Source organism: Paroedura picta, chromosome 14 (genome assembly GCF_049243985.1).
Source record: "Paroedura picta isolate Pp20150507F chromosome 14, Ppicta_v3.0, whole genome shotgun sequence".
Classification (NCBI taxonomy): domain Eukaryota; kingdom Metazoa; phylum Chordata; class Lepidosauria; order Squamata; family Gekkonidae; genus Paroedura; species Paroedura picta.
Window position 1 is genome coordinate 19638619 of NC_135382.1, and position 18433 is coordinate 19657051.

General features: G+C 47.0%; 1 protein-coding gene across 1 annotated transcript; it reads right to left on the reverse strand.

The window, feature by feature from the left end:
• Positions 1–495: 495 nt before the first annotated feature.
• GOT2 (glutamic-oxaloacetic transaminase 2) lies at positions 496–15703 on the reverse strand. Its single transcript, XM_077309673.1, has 10 exons — positions 15542–15703; positions 11762–11918; positions 10097–10225; positions 9522–9581; positions 9223–9384; positions 7950–8054; positions 7079–7229; positions 5117–5282; positions 3799–3949; positions 496–3108 (listed from the first exon to the last, which is right to left on the reverse strand). The coding sequence occupies exons 1-10, from the start codon at positions 15604–15606 to the stop codon at positions 2986–2988; spliced, it is 1269 nt and encodes a 422-aa protein (XP_077165788.1). The 5' UTR covers positions 15607–15703; the 3' UTR covers positions 496–2985.
• Positions 15704–18433: the final 2730 nt, after the last annotated feature.

Below are 18433 nucleotides of genomic sequence, written 5' to 3' on the forward strand. Positions count from 1 at the left end.
TAGGCACGACTTGTGCAAGATTTAATTCTTGCAAATGGAGGACACACATCCAGGAGGCACACTCCACGGCTGCAGGCATCAGGAAGATTCTGCTTAAAGCTGCAATCACTATAAACACTGTTTTCAGAGGTAGCAACGCTGGACAAAGTGGCCAGGCCAGCCACTCATGTAGAAATAAATTCTGTTAGATATGCTTTAAGCCAGTGCCATTGGACTTTTATTTTGAAGAGGAAGCAACCTTGTTTTATTCTCACCCCCCCCCTTTGCAGAACTTGTCCTATCTGCCTGCATCGTCCTACCTACATACCTACCTGAAGATAGATAGATGCGAAAACTTGAAGCGTTTTGATCTAATGTGCCACCATGAACCAAAAAGCAACATTTAGAAATCACAGTATTAGTACTGGAGGGAGGATGCTCTCCATTTGCTTGGAGCTAGCAACCCTAGGAAAAAGGCACCATTGAGTCAAAAAGGCATCATTAAGTCAGCAGAGCTCAGATGAACCGCAGTTTTATTGTTTTTGAAACAAATAGGCTGTATAAAGGCCTACATGATTTATACCAGATGGCAGAAGTTTCTTCTGGAAAAAGGAAAGGAGGCAAGGGCAGGAATCAGACAGCTAAAAGACAGCGTAGAACCACAGCAGGGAAATAACCACCCTCCTCTTAACCCTTTGGAGAAAAGCAGCAACAAAAGGGCAGAGAATATGAAAAGCTTGGTAGTTTTTCTGCCAAAGCATGTTTAAGAGACATGTGTTGAGTGCACTGGCGGCCTCCACAATTCCTGCACAGTCCCTCCCTCTGATGAGAAAGCGTCTCTCATCTCGCTAGTAGTAATACCGTTGTCAGCGCTCAAAAGGAAAATTCTACTACTGACCTCAAGGAAGAAAGCAAAAACTGCACCAAACCCTGATCCTTGTTTGCCTGGCAGGTGATGCCCCATCACAGCCTCCGGCAGACAGATAGGTCAGAGACTGATAAATGAGAAGGGTTGGGGGGGGGGGGGGAAATGGTCTAACTCACTTAACTTTCCAGAAACCATCCCAGGAGCATTCCTCAAAGAGAAGTCCTCATTCCAGCTATGAGCACACATTTTGTCCTTGCCAGCAGAAGCAGGGCCAAGATGCTCTTCTCATTCACACTGCAAGATGAAATTCTGGTAGTCTACATGCTTGACACTCAGTCGTCACGGATGCAGCCACAAGGGTTCGCAAACCAGAAAGCTAGGGATGAAAAATCAAACCTTGGCAGGAAGGGAGTGGCACAGTATCTGCACTGATCATACAAGGAGAGATCTGCAGTGGAAAGCAACAAGCTGGTGGAAAATCCAGGGAAAGAGGGATTGATTTTTCAGAAACGGAATTGGCCATCTTCTCCTTGGAGAGAGGCAGAGGTTTCAGCAAGTTGCTCCCTGGTTGCACCAACTTCTTCACTCAGAATGTGGATGTTTCCCACATTTTCTTCCAAGTGTACAGCTATAGAAGCCCTCCCCACAGTCAAGGCTGGACAGTAGGATCTGGAGCATGGTGCTGTGTCTCAGTTCTTGCCCTATTTGATGTCAATAGCCTTAAAAACTACAAACAGGTGTGCTGGAACTCTTGGTTGCATTAGGCACTAGAATTGCAGGAGCAAAGGAGAAGTGGGTAAGACTATGCCTCAGATGTCTAGGAATTATTGCTGTGGCCCTAACTGGGAAGCTTGGAGCTGTGAAAACTTAGCCTTCTGTTCCTCCTCTGGATTGAGGTGCAGCAGTGACAAAGGTTGCGTGAGATACCAATGTGACCTCCCACAGATATGGCACCATTTTAAAAGGAGCCACACAGCACCATGCAAGTAGCAAGGAAACTATGGGAAAGAGGGCTCCCTCTTTCAAAGCTCAAGGAAGAGTGCAAACTCCCAAACAAGTTCTCTTCAGTGCAGAATCGAAAGTGAAGATGCTTGCCCCAGCCCTCAAAGGGAAACAGTATGGCCAGTTCCCAGACTTCAGCTCTGGGAAGTTCCACTGTGCAATTTTCAGGTTCAGACACCAAGGGCTGAGCTTGCACGGGGACTGCCAAAAATATCAAGCTTCTTCTAAGACTCCAGGTGGAGATAGGTAGAGACTGGAAAAGGCATGCTTCAACTAACACTCTGCATTAATTCAAGCAATGAGGAAGGATTCTGAAAGGCTTCCCAAAACAGAGTTTAAAGAAATGCAACACACAGTTTCCCTTCCGGACTTGATTTGCTGCCATTGCTCAGGCCAATGATACTATACAGGAGTTCTTGGCTTTTATCCTACCACTCCCTTCAGCCACATCTGGAGCCCCAACTCTAGCCTCAGGAGCTTTCTACCAATGTGCATCGTTCTTCTGTTGAAGACTTCAGATGTGGCTGAGTCAAAGGCTATGGGCCGCACCTTTTCACGATAATCACCCAGAAATATAATTGCCTATTAGCAGCCACTGGAGGGATTCAATGCCCTTGTGTGCCTTGAAAAACAGGGAATTGGGAGATTCAACAGCCTTCCAAAATGCCCAGGAGAAAAAGCTCCTGTGAAGCACAAACCTTTAGTTCTTTGAAAAGAACTCCCAAATTACAGTATGTGTTCATGGGACAAAGAAAGCTCATGAAAAGACAGACCAGAATACAAGAGATGTCATTCCACTCTACCATGTTTGGTTGCAAGTCACTCAAGCCAGATGTATTTGCAGAGGCTCCCCTACAACTTCTTAAAACAAGGAAGGGTCCATTTCTGGTTAACACACAGGTGAATTTCTTTGGAAAGGAGAAACAGAATGCAAATCAACAGCTCTGCCTAGAGCCAAGCAACACTGGTGGGAAAGGGAGAGAGGACAAGACCTCTAGAGAAATACATTCAGTGATGTTTGAGCCATGGGGGGAAAAGCCATTCTGCGTCTCCCCCTCCCCCCATTCTCTGAAGTCCAACTGTCCAAAGAAAGTGGAAGAGAAGACTGTCCAATCCAACTCGACTCAACTCTCGGTTTACTTGGAGACTTGGTGAATGGCATGGGCCAGGTAGGCCACGTTGCCGGATGTCACGCCTGCAACTGAGATGCGTCCATCCTTGGTCATGTAGACGGAGAACTCCTTGGTTAGCCGCTCCACCTGTAAAGCAAACCAGACCAACTGCTTTGGAACCATTCTGAGTGAAGCCACTTTGCCAGGCTTGCTTGGCCATTCAAGGCATGATCCAAAGTGGTAGCGACTGGAGTCCAGAGAGGTAAATACACTCATTTTAATGTAACTGCATGGGGGTGATGGCAGGGGCCAATGGAACAGTGGGGGCCTGTCTCAGCCCTGTTCTCGGCACAGCAGCTAAGGCCGATGGGCTGTTTCTGGCACTGGGGTCAGGGGTTGGGTGGGGGGAGATGGAGTGTGATGTCACATCCAATGGGAGTGCCTGGGGGATGTCACTTCTGTTGATATGTGATTTCCAGGGGCCTGGCAGGGAGCTGACATCATTTCTGGGGTTTCTCAAAGCCTGAATAATCTTTCAGTGGGCTAATCAATGGTTAAAAGATTGGGAAAATCTGCTCTAGGCACTACAGTACTGCTCTAGCCACTTGTACTTTGTGCCTCCAAGTATACAGGCTAAATTTCCTCACTTAACTTTTGATATTCTATTAGTCCAAGGTTAAAAATCAAGTAAAATAAGGAATGGCACTGATTTACTTATAGTTGGCCCATGGGGGGGAAAAATCACAAAACATTAGAATCCTTTGGGGGCAGGTTGAGATGTAAAGGATGCCTTTTTCTAACCATTTTGTCCAACATCACACATGGTCCCTTGCTTACCTGTTCAGGTTTCAGTCCTGTGAAGCAGAACATGCCAATCTGGTCAATGATGTGTTGCCAGTTATGAGAGGAACCCTCTTTCTTCAGATTTGCTACCAGCTGAGTACGCATGCCAATGATCCGATCAGCCATGCCCTTTACTTCTGCCAGCCTGTGCCAGGGAAGCAGACATTCTGAGTTTAGGCAGAGGGAGAAAGATATCAGAGGCTCAACCATAGAGCACTTAGGTGGCCTCTGCCTTTGACACCCTCCAAACAGGCCCCATTGGGGATCTGAAGGGTGCAACTCTAGTTAGGACTGCAGTGCTATTTATTTCATTTACTCACTTTATAGTCTGCCTTTCTCACTAAGATTCCAGACAGACTGCACAGGGTAAAAATCAATACAATCAATAGGCTTGGTCATCTAAGGAGCGACATAATCGGACTACGATTACAGAAGTTTGAAATAAAGTAAACATCATTTAGACACGTTAAATACAGAAAAAGGTAGTACGTAAGTAGAATCAAGTGGACAGCCATGTTGGTCTGAAGTGGCACAACAAAATTTGAGTCCAATGGCACCTTTAAGACCAACCAAGATTTATTCAAGGCGTGAGCTTTCATGTGAATGCAGTGTATGTGTAGTGTAGTGAGAACAGGATTACGTGTACAGCTGACCGCTAATGCATATGATTGCACCTTGAACTATTCTGTTGTGCCATATCTCTGTTGCCTGTATAGAACCGCTCTCGTGAACAAATTCTGTTTTACATAATTTGCAGGGACAGAAGAGCCTTCCTGACCTCCTCAGGCAGACCATTGCACAGGGTGAGGGCCACAGCACAAAATGCACTTATTCATGCAGTGGAGGGAAGAACAAACTTGTAAGCTGCTTTGGATCCCCCAGTGGGGGGAAAAGCAGGGTATAAATATCTGAATATTTACTTCCTGCAATGCCAAAATGACAGTGATAATTATCCAAGACACACCTAATTTGCTTCCCCCCCCCAGGAAAGCTCAATAAAGGCATGGTATCACCAAGCTGGTTACAAATGGTGGAACCTGGTTTTATCCATTGGCTTGTGGAGATACCAGCCCCTCACAAACACAGAGAAAAACAGGCAACTGTCAGAGAGAAGAAAAGCAGCAGTACTACTAATCCCCAGGCCGAGTTTGGTGTCGACACAAGACTAAAGTCAACAGGCTTGACTTGCTTGCAACTGGCTTCCCTGTTTACCACTCCAGCTCCCTAGTCCATTTCTCTTGGAAGCCCACCAAGGACTTAGACCATCACAGCATGCAATCAGAACCTCGGGAAGATGAAGAGGCGACCTTACCATTCTGTTCGCAAGTCAGGGCTGGTGAGAATAGCAGAGGCAATCCTAGCCCCGTTAAGGGGAGGGTTGGAGTACATGGGACGGATCAGAATCTTTAGCTGGGACTCCACTCGCTTGGCCTCCTCAGCATCCTTGCAAACCACAGTGAAGGCACCCACGCGCTCCCCTGGAAAGCGAGGGTTAAAAAAGCATGTTGTTAGCAAGAGGAAGTGGTGTGTGTGTGTGCACACATGAGCCTGCAGGGGTGGGTTTGTCTGCAATGCTTCTGACGTCCTGACCCCTATATGCACAGCAAACCTTTGGGCTCTCTACTTCAGCAGACACCTCTCTGAACTAACCCAATCACCTGTTGTCCAGTCTGCTCCTCCTCACTCAATCAGACTCTTGGTCACCTGAAGAAGATGCAATATACTCCCCAGCACCCAGACAGGGATCGGCTCTCTCATTTATAACTTATTTATTCACCGATTTATTTACTTACTTATTACATTTATATGCTGCCTTCCCCTACGGCTCAGGTTTTGCTTTGCCATAGCTGCCTTCCTAGAGAACTTGCCTGAGGCAGCTTACTTTCCCCCCCCCCCCAAATAAATAACAGGGACGGATCCTAGAAGACAAGAAGGGTCCCACTTGTGGCCTCCGATCTGTCTGCAGCAACTCAGATGGTGTCTCTTTCCTGAGCCCCCAAAGATACAGTTCTGAAGAAGACCCACCACATGTGATGCCATTTGGTGTAACTGGGCAACATCACCACTAAATTTAATAATGGTTGAATAATAATGAAAACAGGGACAATCACGGACACCACTCCACACACACACTCACAATACACAGACTGTACAAAGCACTCCACTTCCAGACTCTGTGGGATACCTCCTGCCTGAGGCACAAGGGGGCCTGGACACTCAGGAAGCTAGAAGACGTCTTGCCTCCAGTAAGTGAGATGGACTTGCCTAGGCAACAAGCCTCATTAGATTCAGTGGGATTCATTCCCAGGTAAACATGTGCAGGATTTCAACCTGAGATGCACAGTTGGGAGGGACAAAGGAAACACAGGAGCCTTGAGATACCGGGAGAGCCAGCTGACTTTCAGCCAAATGGCAAAAGGGCACGTTGATGCACGTTTTCCCACCAATGTGGTGTAGTGGTTAAGAGCGGCAGACTCATCTGGAGCACTGGGCTTGATTCCCCACCTCTTCCTCTGCATGAAGCCTGCTGGGTGACCTTGGACCAGTCACAGTCCTCTCACAACATTCTCAGCTCCATCTGCCTCAAAAAGTGACTGCTTCGTGAGAAGAGGAAGGCAAGGCAATTACAATCTGCTTTGAGACTCCGTAGCATAGAAAGAACCAACTGTTCTCCCCAATGATTCCCCAAAGGGAAGAAACTAGCCCCCAGGCCACTCACAGGCATAGGAATACCAGGGCACCCACAGAAAAGGGCAGAATTGCTACCTACTAGCCAGGGACTCCCTGAATGTGATTTCTGGTTGATTTGCAAAGAGCCTCTCACAGAACATGGTCTGATGAGAACTGAGTATTTTCTAGGAGGAAAGGAACATAGAGAGCAACTCATTTAAACAAGAGGGGGAGGGAGAGGTGAATCTTCTCAGGCACTCAAAGGGTCATAGAATGCCAGAAGGGGAGATTTTGGTAAGCAGGAGGATAGCATTTCTAGATGGCCAAAAGGACTGGAAGCCTGCAGTAAGCATATTACAGAATGTGTGTTATCTGTCACAAGAGCTCTAAGGACTGATTGTAGCAAGGTCTCTCATAACCAATATGGAGACACCCATTCTCTTTCTCATGCTTTAGCTTCATGAGTATCCATCTTGCCACCATTCATCCATTTCTAATTTGATTGTGATGTCAACCAATCCAGTCAAACTTTCCTCTTGCCACTGATGTCACATGCGCCTTTCACTCCAAACCCTGGAAAGCCGAGTAGCTCTTCTAAACTTACCATACAGACCCATGTTCTTTGCATACGACTGGGACAGCACAATGTTAACGCCTTGCTCGATGAAGTGACGGACAGCCCAGGAATCTCTGTTTATGTCCCCACTAGCAAAGCCTTGGTATGCCATGTCGAAAAAGGTAAAGAGGTTCCTTTTCTGGAAGAGAGCAGAGGACATCTCATCTTTCTTTAAAACAGCAGGTCCTTAAGATCCTCTAAGGGCAACCTGAGCCAATGCAGTATAGTTGTTCCTCTCTGATAGGGATCTGGGAGACCCGGGTTCAAATCCCCAGTCAGTCCTGGAAGGTTGTTGACCCAGGGCTAAGTCTCTCTCCGCAGGATATTCTTCATAAAATGTTGGTCATTTGCCTGCATTCATAAAATGCTGGTCATTTGCCTGCTGGTCATTTGCTCTTCAAGAATAGTAATTACTACCCTCCTTTAAATCCCTTTGACATCTCCTCCCTGATTTCCTCTTAGCTAGCTCTTTTATGTGTGTTGTATGGGTTTTGTTTTATTGTCTCTTTTTAATTAAGAAACTCTTTCCATTTGAACATCTGCCTGGTTTATTTTGAGAGTTCTCTTAAAGGAAAACCCCCCATAAACATTTGTGAAGAATCAGTTACGTCCTCTCACTCTGTCTCCTAAAGCTAATTCCCCCAGTTAGGAGATGGCCTCTGTGGGTAGCAATAGAATATATCAGCTCCTTGCAATTCCAACAGCAAAAGAAAGATGCCAGTGATAGCAGAATATTAAAGGCCAAGTGTATTTAGAGATATTTATCAAGCAGCAGCCTGGCTACAAATGTCCCTCACTCCCCCACAAGAAGACTATAAAGAAGGTGACCCGCAAGGATCCAGGGCACGTTTCATCTTACCTTCACTACTGCTGCCAGCTCTTTCCACTGCTCTGGCCGAGGATCCACACCAGTTGGATTGTGAGCGCAGGCATGGAAGAGAATGACGCTTTGCTCCGGAATTTTCTGAGACAGACAAATAGAACAGAGGTTCTAGTTAGTTGTGAAGGTGCTTGGAATCAGCTGGAACAAAACACAGAAGCCCAGTTTTTTACTGAGATTAGCAAGTATGTGAAACAGCTACATCTGAATTTCAAGGTTCTGGTTCTTACCTTCAGTCTGTAACCCAGGCACCTGAAGGACACTCCTTATACAAGATCTCTGCCCAAGTCCCACTGGGCTCCTTTTAGCAGCACCCTCAGTATGACTTGATCACCTGAATGCATCTGAAAATTTTCTTCAGAGTCATTCCCAACCCTCTGGAGTCGGATCCCATCAACAGCAAAGAAGGCATCATCCTTCTCAACCTTTGGGAGGGTCTTATTTGAGAGCACATGCCACTGAGCATTTAAATACTCATGAATATACTTTTGTATGGAGTTACTGTTTACGGGACCAAATTATCAGTTGGCTGTAGAAACCTGGTTTTATTGCAAGCCACCCTGAGCTGTCACAAAGATGGGGAAGAAATTTTTCAGTAGAACATGCACATTTTTAAGTCATTAAAAAACACCCAGATGACCTTCTAAGGTGAGAGGTTCCTGACAGTGTTCCTTTTGGTGCCTGCTGAGCAGAAAGTAGGTGGGGCCACAGGGAGGTAGGGCTTCTTACTAGCTGCCCTCATTCAAGTGAAAGTATTTTCCATGGCTGCAATAACAGCAACAACCACGGGAAGATCAGGAGAGATGCTAAGCACTTGGGCTCTCTTTAGCCAATGTTTGGTTCCATTCCTCCTTAAGATTTTAGCTTTCCCTTTTCCTTCTAACCCCACCCAGGTGTTATTCCTTTCTTTTCCCCGCTCCTCGCCTCCTTTCCACTTACTTTCATTTCTTTTTATCCCTCTTCCTCTTCTGTAATTATTTTGCAAAGCAAGGAGAGAGGACCTGGGCTTGGCTCCACCTCCCAAAGAAACCATCTTTCAGTGGGGAGCCCCACCCTCTCAGAATACCAAAATTTCCCCCAGGCTCAAGACCCTTAGATTAGATCAGATTTTATTCTAAACTATATGTACTAAAATGCTAAAATTAATTTGGCTATATCTAATTTAAGCCTTCCATTATAAATTCTTCTACAAAACGTTTGTGTGCAAATTGTGGGATTCAGTGACCGCTAATTTAATTTCCTGTGAACCTACAGAAATGTCCTCCAAAGCTCCACTGAAGTCAAAGCCGCAGGTCTTGGGATCATAGTACCGATAGCTCTGGAGTTGCATCCCTGCATCCCTGAAGATAGGGGTATGATTGCCCCAGGATGGTTTGGGGAGGTAGACATCACGGCTAGATTTGAGGAATCGTTGCTGCAATGAGAAGATGAGAAGTCACATTTGAGTGGCCCCAAACCACAACAGAATAACTGGACTAGTTGTATGCAAACCCCTGCACCCAAAAGGGCCCCTTTGCTTTTCTGCAGAGACAGAATTAAATTAGCACTCACCAAGAAGTTGGCACCCACTCTCAAAGATCCGGTTCCAGAAATTGTCTGCACAGTGACATACTGAAAAGGCAAAAAAACCTTCACATATGCGATATAGCCAAAAGACAAATATTCCAACAGTACAGTTTGGTGGGCATCACCATATTGCTATCACTCAGCATTAGGATGGTGGGGAGACCAGTTGCATATACACATGAAGCTGCCTTATACTGAATCAGATCATCAATTCATTAAGGCCATCATTGTCTGACAGCAGCTTTCCAGGGAAGCAGAGATCTATCACATCACATCTGGTCCTTTTAACCAGAGCTGCTAGAGACTGAACCTGGGATCTTCCTGCCTGCCAAGAAGAGGTTCTTCCACTGAGCCACAACCCCTCCCCATCCAATGAGGAATTTGCTGGGCTGTTTTTTTTTAAGTTCCTTTTAATAAACCAGAGAGAATAAACTGTCTGAGCTACTGGATGACCAGCCAGATGGCACACAACTCAGTGTGGAATGGCTCCCCAAATATGTAGGAATCCCTGCTCAAATACAGAATTATTTTGCTTTGAAGTCTCGAAGTCTGCTCCTTACCCGTCCGCTCTTAATAACCTCATTTGTGTCTCCCAAAGCCAGCTCAGCGGATGCCTTGTTGAACTCTGCCAGTCCCGCAATGGGTAAGTATTCCTTATCCAACTTCTTTGCAGCTAGTTGGGCCTCTGCCTAGATAAAAAAACATGCACAGCTTAGTGAACTTCTTAGCATTCCCGGTACTTTCAGAGGAAGAATAGCTCCTGCTCACCTGATTTACGGCTCCTAGATTAGCTTTCCAAATGAAGGACAGAGAGGGAGAGATGTCTGTAGGGTGAATTATTGGCTTTGCCTCACAGAAAGGATTTGCAGGTTATTCAAGTACACAGTACTGGGTAATGGAGCAGAACCTGCTCAAAGTCCAGCACAGGAGTCCTCAGTCTCTTCTTAACCAACCTTTTGCTCATTAGCTGAGACCCATCTGCTGGGGCCCCCCAAAGGAACTGCTCTGCTGCATTCCATTCGTGGTCACCAGGTTGAATCCAAGCTGAACTTCCCATCAGCAGAACAGAACTTTCCCACCTCCCAGTGACCTCCACAAAACCCTGCTCCAGCGGGGAACAGGAGCGCTGAGAAACTACATGAGGGGAACATAACATAGGAAGGGGGGAACTGTAGAACTGCCAACTTTGTCTAGACCCAGCCCACTGCTTCCCCCAGGTTCAGCTATTCACTGTAGGAAGTACTGGCAGGTCAGACTAGACCAGGGGTAGTCACTGTGGCCCTCCAGATGTCCATGGACTACAATTCCCCATGAGCCCCTGTCAGCATTTGCTGGCAGGGGCTCATGGGAATTGTAGTCCATGGACATTTGGAGGGCCACAGTTTGACTACCCCTGGACTAGACCCTTATGTTTACTCTTCCCTCTTTCAATCAGCACAATGAGAGAACAGCTTTTTCCATTTCCATTCAACCACCCAGTACAGTGCCAATTCATTTAGTTACAGCCCAGTCGCCTTCTCACCTCTAATCTAGGCCCTGTGACCCACCAAGCACATAGTCAGCCCTGTAGTGGTAGTTTCCACAGCCACAGCAGGCTAATGACCATGACATTTAGAAGCAGCATCACTGACTGTGGTGCTGGTTTGTTGTGCATCTAGGCTAGGCTCACTACCAGAGGATTAATCAGCCAATCTGCCAATGCAATTTTAGCTGCTAAAGCTTCTTCCATGTCAACTTTTAGTAAGGGGGGGGGAACCCCACAACAAAGCCTCTTTATGCAAATACAAAGAACTTACAGCAATGACCACACAAGGCAGTCTAAAGGTTGAGATCAGGCTGTGGCAGCAGAGACTAGTGCTACCAGCTCCATACTTCTCTCTCAGGCACAGTTAAGTGTAGCAAGTTCAGAGCCTTGAAAAAGAGTGAAAAGCAACTAGAAAGTTGTTGCCCTCAATTATGGAACAACTGCCAATATCTGGAGATATTTCTCTCCATGTTAAAAGCACAGGGTACCTTTGACATGGCATGTAACAGACTGCATTGCCTAAGACTACAAATCAACAGATCCCCTATGGGAGGGGCCACTACCGAGTCCCAGTGACAGAGGCTGAGAAAGTCAATGGCCTAAAACTATCTAACCAATGGGCTACCTAGGAACTGAACTCAGATGTGCCAAGCTCTAAATCAGCACGCAGAAGCAGTAGCAGCAGGTTCCTTTTACTTACCTTGCGAACGCAGTTCAAAACATATGGCTTCCCATTGTCATCTCGGTATGCCCCGACTCCCAGGTTCATCTTCTTACTGCTGGTGTCCCGTTTGAAGGCTTCGGTCACTCCCAGTATGGGGTCAGGAGGTCCCATTTCCACATGAGCCCACCAAGAGCTGCAACAGGAACACAAAAGAGGGAAGAGCACTTACAATCTGACATCTTCACCTGGAGCTATGCCACACAGTACAATGTGTCAGGTTCATGCCTCTGAGTCTGTCAACATGGAGACCAGTCTTTTTGCATCAGATCTCTACCAGTGCTCTGATGCCCAGAGCCAACAGCCCCTGCCTCAGCCAGAAGCAGGCATAACAGCACAATCCTGATTAGAGCTACACCCCTGTAAGCCCAATGAAGTAACAAAATAAGGAACAGATATTTAATGGCATTCAAATAAAAGCATTCTGGTCTGATTTACCAGGGCAGTGTTTCTATGATCTGCAAACCTCAGGTCCAATTAATATGGGACTGGATGCATCTTATCACAGAGGTTAGTGTTGGACTCAACAAGGAGAAATATGAAATTCAAAACTCTGGCTCATCATATTTTACTGGCAGACTTAGAGAATAGCTCTTTCTCAGCCTAGCCTACCTCGCAAGATTATTTCAAGGATAACATGGGGAAGAAAAGAATCATGTGTGCTGACCTAAGCTTCTTAGAGGGAGAGCAAGATAAAAATGAAGCCCATTCCCATTACAGCATAGCATTAAAGTGGTTGTTCTGGTCGTTCAGCACAGATGCACCCAATTCTGCATATGTCTTTGGGGTATCCTTGCCCTGTGCCTGCAGTTCTACACATCCATGGTAGCATCCACCAGACTGAACATTTTGCTTTGACAGAGTTTACCAGGAGAGGTGCCACTGGTATCAGGGAAGAAGAATCTTACCTGAACTGCAGCCATTATCTCATGGACATGCCCCCAACTGGCCCGCACTCAAGAGCTGCTCCTTAGAGCAAATAGCAGCAAGCCACCTCAACAGTCTTGCATTTGTGCAAAGCGTATCCGTTTTGCTATCAAAAAATCCAAGCCTCTTATAAATAGCCACATGTGTTAGAACACAGGCAGCCATTGTGGAGGTGGAACAGAAACCAGGCAGTATGAATTGCTCTGTAGAGGCCCTGTAGAAGCCAGCTTGCCAACAGAATTGCTTTTACTTGGAAGTATAACAAAAAATCAGCTTTGTAAAAGCTTCTATTGGCAAGATACCCAAGATAAAAGTATCAGTCAGTTCTGTACTATGAACTCCAAAGGTCATGAAAGAGCCTCTATATAGCAGCCTGCATCTACTCCATGCTGTGGGTGTAACAGTGAATGGCTTTGAGAAAGACCCTTCTGGATACAGAGGGCCCCCAGCCATTGCCACAAATCCCCAGTAGTTATTGGAAGGGTGCTGAAGATGGGCAGAAGTCCTTCCTCATGTTAAAGTCATATCCAAAAAGTACCAGCCTCCTTAATCAGGACAGATTACTCCCATCAGCCCTTTAACCCGGGAAAGGATCAGACACTCTGCCAAAGGTTTATTAGGATATGTGAACTGACAAAACACACATGCCACAATCTCTCAACCTGCTACAGGATACTAATAAAACAGTGCAACTCCTGTGAAGGAAGTAAAGGTCATTTGGGATGTGAGCATGAACATTCAGGGCCTGGAGGTGAGTGAAAGTAGTTGCTGTTGGCAGGAAAGAGGACACTAAGCAAGGAAGCAGCCCAAAGGTTAAGGGAAGGTTCAGAAAGGAGCCTGGTGGCAGGGTGGCAAAGACAGCTAACTGAGTACAGATCTGGATATAGCAAAATCTTGGTGGCTGGAGAGAAACAGAGGCATTCAGCAAGTAATGGCACATCAGGCCAGAGTGGGAATCCCATGCAATAGAGAGGAGACAGGAACAGGGGCGATGTCATTAGCAATGTCTTTGCTTTCGAGCACTGGGTTCTAAACTGCAGACACATAAAAACCCAACCGGCTGGGCAGCTTTTTCTTTTTCTGCAAGTCTTCAGGCTTAACTAGGCACGTGATCTGCTGAAAACTGCCTTTAGCCTTCAACAGTACCCTGCAGCGGACAGCTGTTAAGAGATATTTTACTAAGTCAGCCTCTTTTTGTGAATGCCATTTAACCTACAACTGTTGTGGCATGTTCAGTTGGACAACAGCTTGTCTGTATTATTATGATCTATTTGCATCTCTGTCATTTCCATCACTGATACATTGAGGCCCGTCACAGAATAATCAGGTTATTTAAAATGTAGTCACACAAACCCAAGGTTGTGCAGTAAGCAGTGGGGCTGTTTTTCAGGGTCAAAAAAACACCTGCATACTGCAGAGCTTTTTTCCCAACTGCAGTTGGTATTCACATCTAAAAAACAACACACAAGCTGTCTAATTTGTTTTCAGTTTTATTTATAGCAACAAAAAGGAGTTTAGATCCTCTATGCATATTTAGACTTATATGAGATAAATGTAACACATGAAGTTTGTTCCTTAATTGCATCTCGTCCTCTGGAAGTGCAGTTTCTCATTTACAATTTTGAAAGGTGCACAGTTCCCACCAGAAAATGATCGGTCTTGACTAGCGGCTTTCCTCCATTTCTAGACAAAGATCATTATTACTTAAACTACTGCTTCTGAGGGTGAAGCACCCTGTTGTGCAGCCAGGAGAGAAAGGTGCTTGTGAGGGTGAAAGGAACAATTGCTGCATAATACACTTCACCCTTGCTCCTTGCTGACTTATTATGAAACCTCTGTAGCAAGTGTCATCTAATAACCAGACATATATAGCTAGTCACTCCAAGGAGGTAGACTGCTGTATCCCTGCATGAGTCCTTGCAAACCCAAAGCAGCATCTTATAAATTGGGGAGACAGTCCTCCAAAGGAGGAAGGAACACATCTTTTCCCTTGCGAAAATCAAAGTAGCTGCCTTCAATCTTAGTTCAAACGTTCAGGGAAGCTTCGCCATTGGAAGAGGGGAGTTAATAAGCAGAAACCTATACAGGTCATCAATACATCTGAGGCTTCCGGGAAGAGTTTCGAAATCAGAAGGGCCACGTGCTCAACCCTGTGGGCCTGATTTTGTGACGTTTTTCACATCGATTCCTTTTTATGAGTCCCCACCACGCTGCCAGGCCCCATGGGGTGCGAGGAGTTCCACGATCGGGAACCGGAACTGTAGCTTAAAAATCACAGTCTGTACCCCTTAATGCCAGCCGCCCTCTAAACCCCCTCCAAGGGCACGCCAATGCTAACTGATGGCGGCCAATCCCAGGGCGATATCGCGACCACCCCAAGCCAATCCGACAACGCCTAAGAGGTCCCGCCCACGAGGCAGCCAATCGCCGAAGCCCTCTCCAACCACCCCTCCCCCCCTCCTCCTTTTCACGCCAAGCTCTATTAGTCAAGGGTGCACAGCCGGCCCGAGTTTAAACACGAGTTACGGGCTCCGCTGAGAGACAAAAAGCCTCGGAAACGGATTTCGCTTCGCTGTGCTGCCTCTCTCCCCACCCCCACCTTTCTGGTTTCCTTCAAATCCCCGTTGGCCGGAGTGTGAGGGCTTTTTTCCCTCGCATTCACGTGCAACGATTCACACGTGACGAAGCGCCCCTTTCCCCCCCACTGCCGCCCTATACAACCCCGCCTCTGCGCCTCCAATGAGGCCGGATCCGGGGCGCGTTTCGCCCGGCAAAAGTTCCCTCAGCCAGTCGCCTCAGGGAGCAACGGCTGAGGCGACGCTTTGTCCTTACCTGGCGCGAGCCGAGAGAGACGCCAAACAAGGCGGCATGAGGCGGCTGGAGTGAAGGAGAGCCATGGCTGGCGCTTGCTGGCTTGCTTGCTACCTGCCTGAATGCCTGCCTGCCTGCCTGCCTCCGCCTGGCCTTCGAGCCCGGGGAAGAGGCGGGGCTGGGCGTTGGGCGAGACCGGAGGCGCCACAGCTCCATCGCCAGGCCGGACGGACCCGTCGCAAGGGGACGGGACGGGGCTCAAGCTAGGCGGCGCTTGGGGGGTATTTATTTATTTATTTCGCTTATATAGACTCGAGACAAGAGAAAAAGAGAAAGGAATCGCGCAGATTCAAGCGGGGACGTCGTGTTGGTGCGAAGTAGCAAAGCTAGTTTGAGTCCAGAGGCACCTTGAAGGCAGACCGAGTTTATTTAAGGTGTATATGAGCTTTCGTGTGCACGCACGCTTCCTCAGGTATTATTGACAGCTATTCTTGTCATTGCAGCTGAAGAAGTGTGCTTGCGCAGGAAAGCTCTCTTACCCTGAGTAAACTCGGTTGCTCTTAAGCAGGGGTAGTCAAACGGCGGCCCTCCAGATGTCTATGGACTACAATTCCCAGGAGCCCCTGCCAGCGAATGCTGGCAGGGGCTCCTGGGAATTGTAGTCCATGGACATCTGGAGGGCCGCCGTTTGACTACCCCTGCTCTTAAGGGTGCCACTGGACTCAAAGTGCAGGAGGCCGAATGTACAATGCAGCAGGACTTTTTTCTCTCCCTCAAAGTGGGAGCCAACTTGTGGTGGCCCTTCCAGATATTCGTGTTCAGAGGTGGTTCGCTAAGTAGTGACCCTGGTATTCCTTGGTGGTTTCTCATTGAAACACTGTCCTGGACAAGGCCTTGCACAATAAGGAGAGTTGGGTTTTATACCCCGCTTTTCACTACCCTCAAAGCGGCTTAGGATTGCCTTCCCTTCCACTCCCCACAACAGACACCCTGTGAGATTGGTGGGGTAGAGAGAGCTCTGACAGGACTGCTCTGTCAGAACAGCTGTAACAAGACTCTAAAGTGACTTCAAGTTAACTTTTGTTTGCGGTTCTGCCTTGGACCTCTTAGGACCTAGCTTGAGATCCAAGGCAGGATGGAGCAGGTAATGTAATTAACCAATGCACTGGGAGATCCCCTCTGCGAGATCCTGACAGTTTAAACTGAAACTGACCAATGGCACACACTGGCAGTATGATCCATTATTTGCTATTGTATGCTTTAGTTTTGCCTCTTGTAACACCATGTGGATAAATAAAGAGCGGACTGAACTCCCAGCGATCCTGGATTCCTCCGAATATGGATTTAACAGTCGCCCAGCTGGCTGCATGTGGAGGAGCAAGGAATCAAACCTTGGCTGGCCAGATCAGAAGTTACCACACTTAACCACTACTCCAAGCTATTTAACCCCCCCCCCCCCCAAAAAAAAGAGATTAAATAAAAGGAATAATAAAAAGCTACTCAGTCAATGAAAACCTATTAAGAATGGTATAAGAGAAAAATAATAGGATAATTGTTTTTAAAATTCAAGAAAAGAGAACTAATTAAGAAGTTTCCTGAAGGTTCTGGAATGTATTGTAACACACACATGCCTTAAAAATCCTGTGCACAGGCCTGGTCCAGGGTCAGTCCTGTTTAGTTTCTGAGATGTGAGGAGATTGGGCTACTCTGTGATGTCCAGGTCAGGGAACAATAGTACTAGCAGCACAACACTAAACGAGGATGCCATTAATAAGGTGATCATAGAGATTATCGACGGAGCTGTTTTTTGTACCACACATTTCTCTACCCTGAGGAGTCTCAAAGTGGTTTAGAATCAACTTCCTTTCCTCTCCCCACCACTTCTGAGATAGGTGGGGCTGAGAGAGTTCTGAGAGAATTGTGACTAGCCCAAGGTCACCCAGCAGACCTCATGTGTATCACAGAATCATAGAATAATAGAGTTGGAAGGGTCCTCCTTGGTCATCTAGTCCAACCCCCCACAGGGGCTTACAATCACCAACCCTTCTTCTTCCCACAACAGACACTCCTATTAGGCAGGTAAGGCTGAGCTCTGAGCAAACAGTGACTGGCTCAAGGTCACCCAGCAGTCTAAGGCTTTGAATAAACAAATAGGAGTACAAAACTGAATGACAATGCCAGCAACAAGGTGAATATACAGTATAAATTATACAATGAACAATGCCATATGGCTAGGAATACAAAACTAAATGATAATGTATATAACCAACTGCTCAGAATATAGGATTATATATTCTTATACAAGGCACTGCAGTATCCACCCCCCACTCCCATATGAAAATTTCCTTTTGAACCGTTCTGTCCCACTATGCATCAGTTCCATTACAAGAATCCCTACCTGCATATAGGAATATAAATAAAGCCCTGTTGGATCAGATCAGTGGTTGATTTAGTTCAGCATAATGCCTCACCAAGACCCATTATGCACGGGGGTTTTAGCGCACATTCGGGGTGGAATGGCGGCGACTAAAATCACCGATAACGCACGGAGCCGGCTGCAACCGGCTGCAGGTTCGGTGCATGCCGCCGAAAAAGCCGCGTCAGTGAAACGCGGAAGAAAGCGCAGCTTCCGGGTGACCGGGGCGCAACCAGAAGTGGCGCCCGGATCGCCACATGCATAATCGGTTACTCTGGGTTTTGCCGCCGTCGCGCCCTGCCCCGTGCATAACCGGTGTGCGTCGCGTCTTCCCCCTCCGTGTTTTCCATGTGACCCGAAATCGCCGTTTCGGCGGCCGTGCATAATGGGCCCAAGTGGCCAGCCAGTTACTCTAGAGGGCCCTCAACATAATATAACTACAGAAAGGCCTCTGGGGGCCCTGATGTGCACCTCTGAGGTCCTCAGCAATATACAAT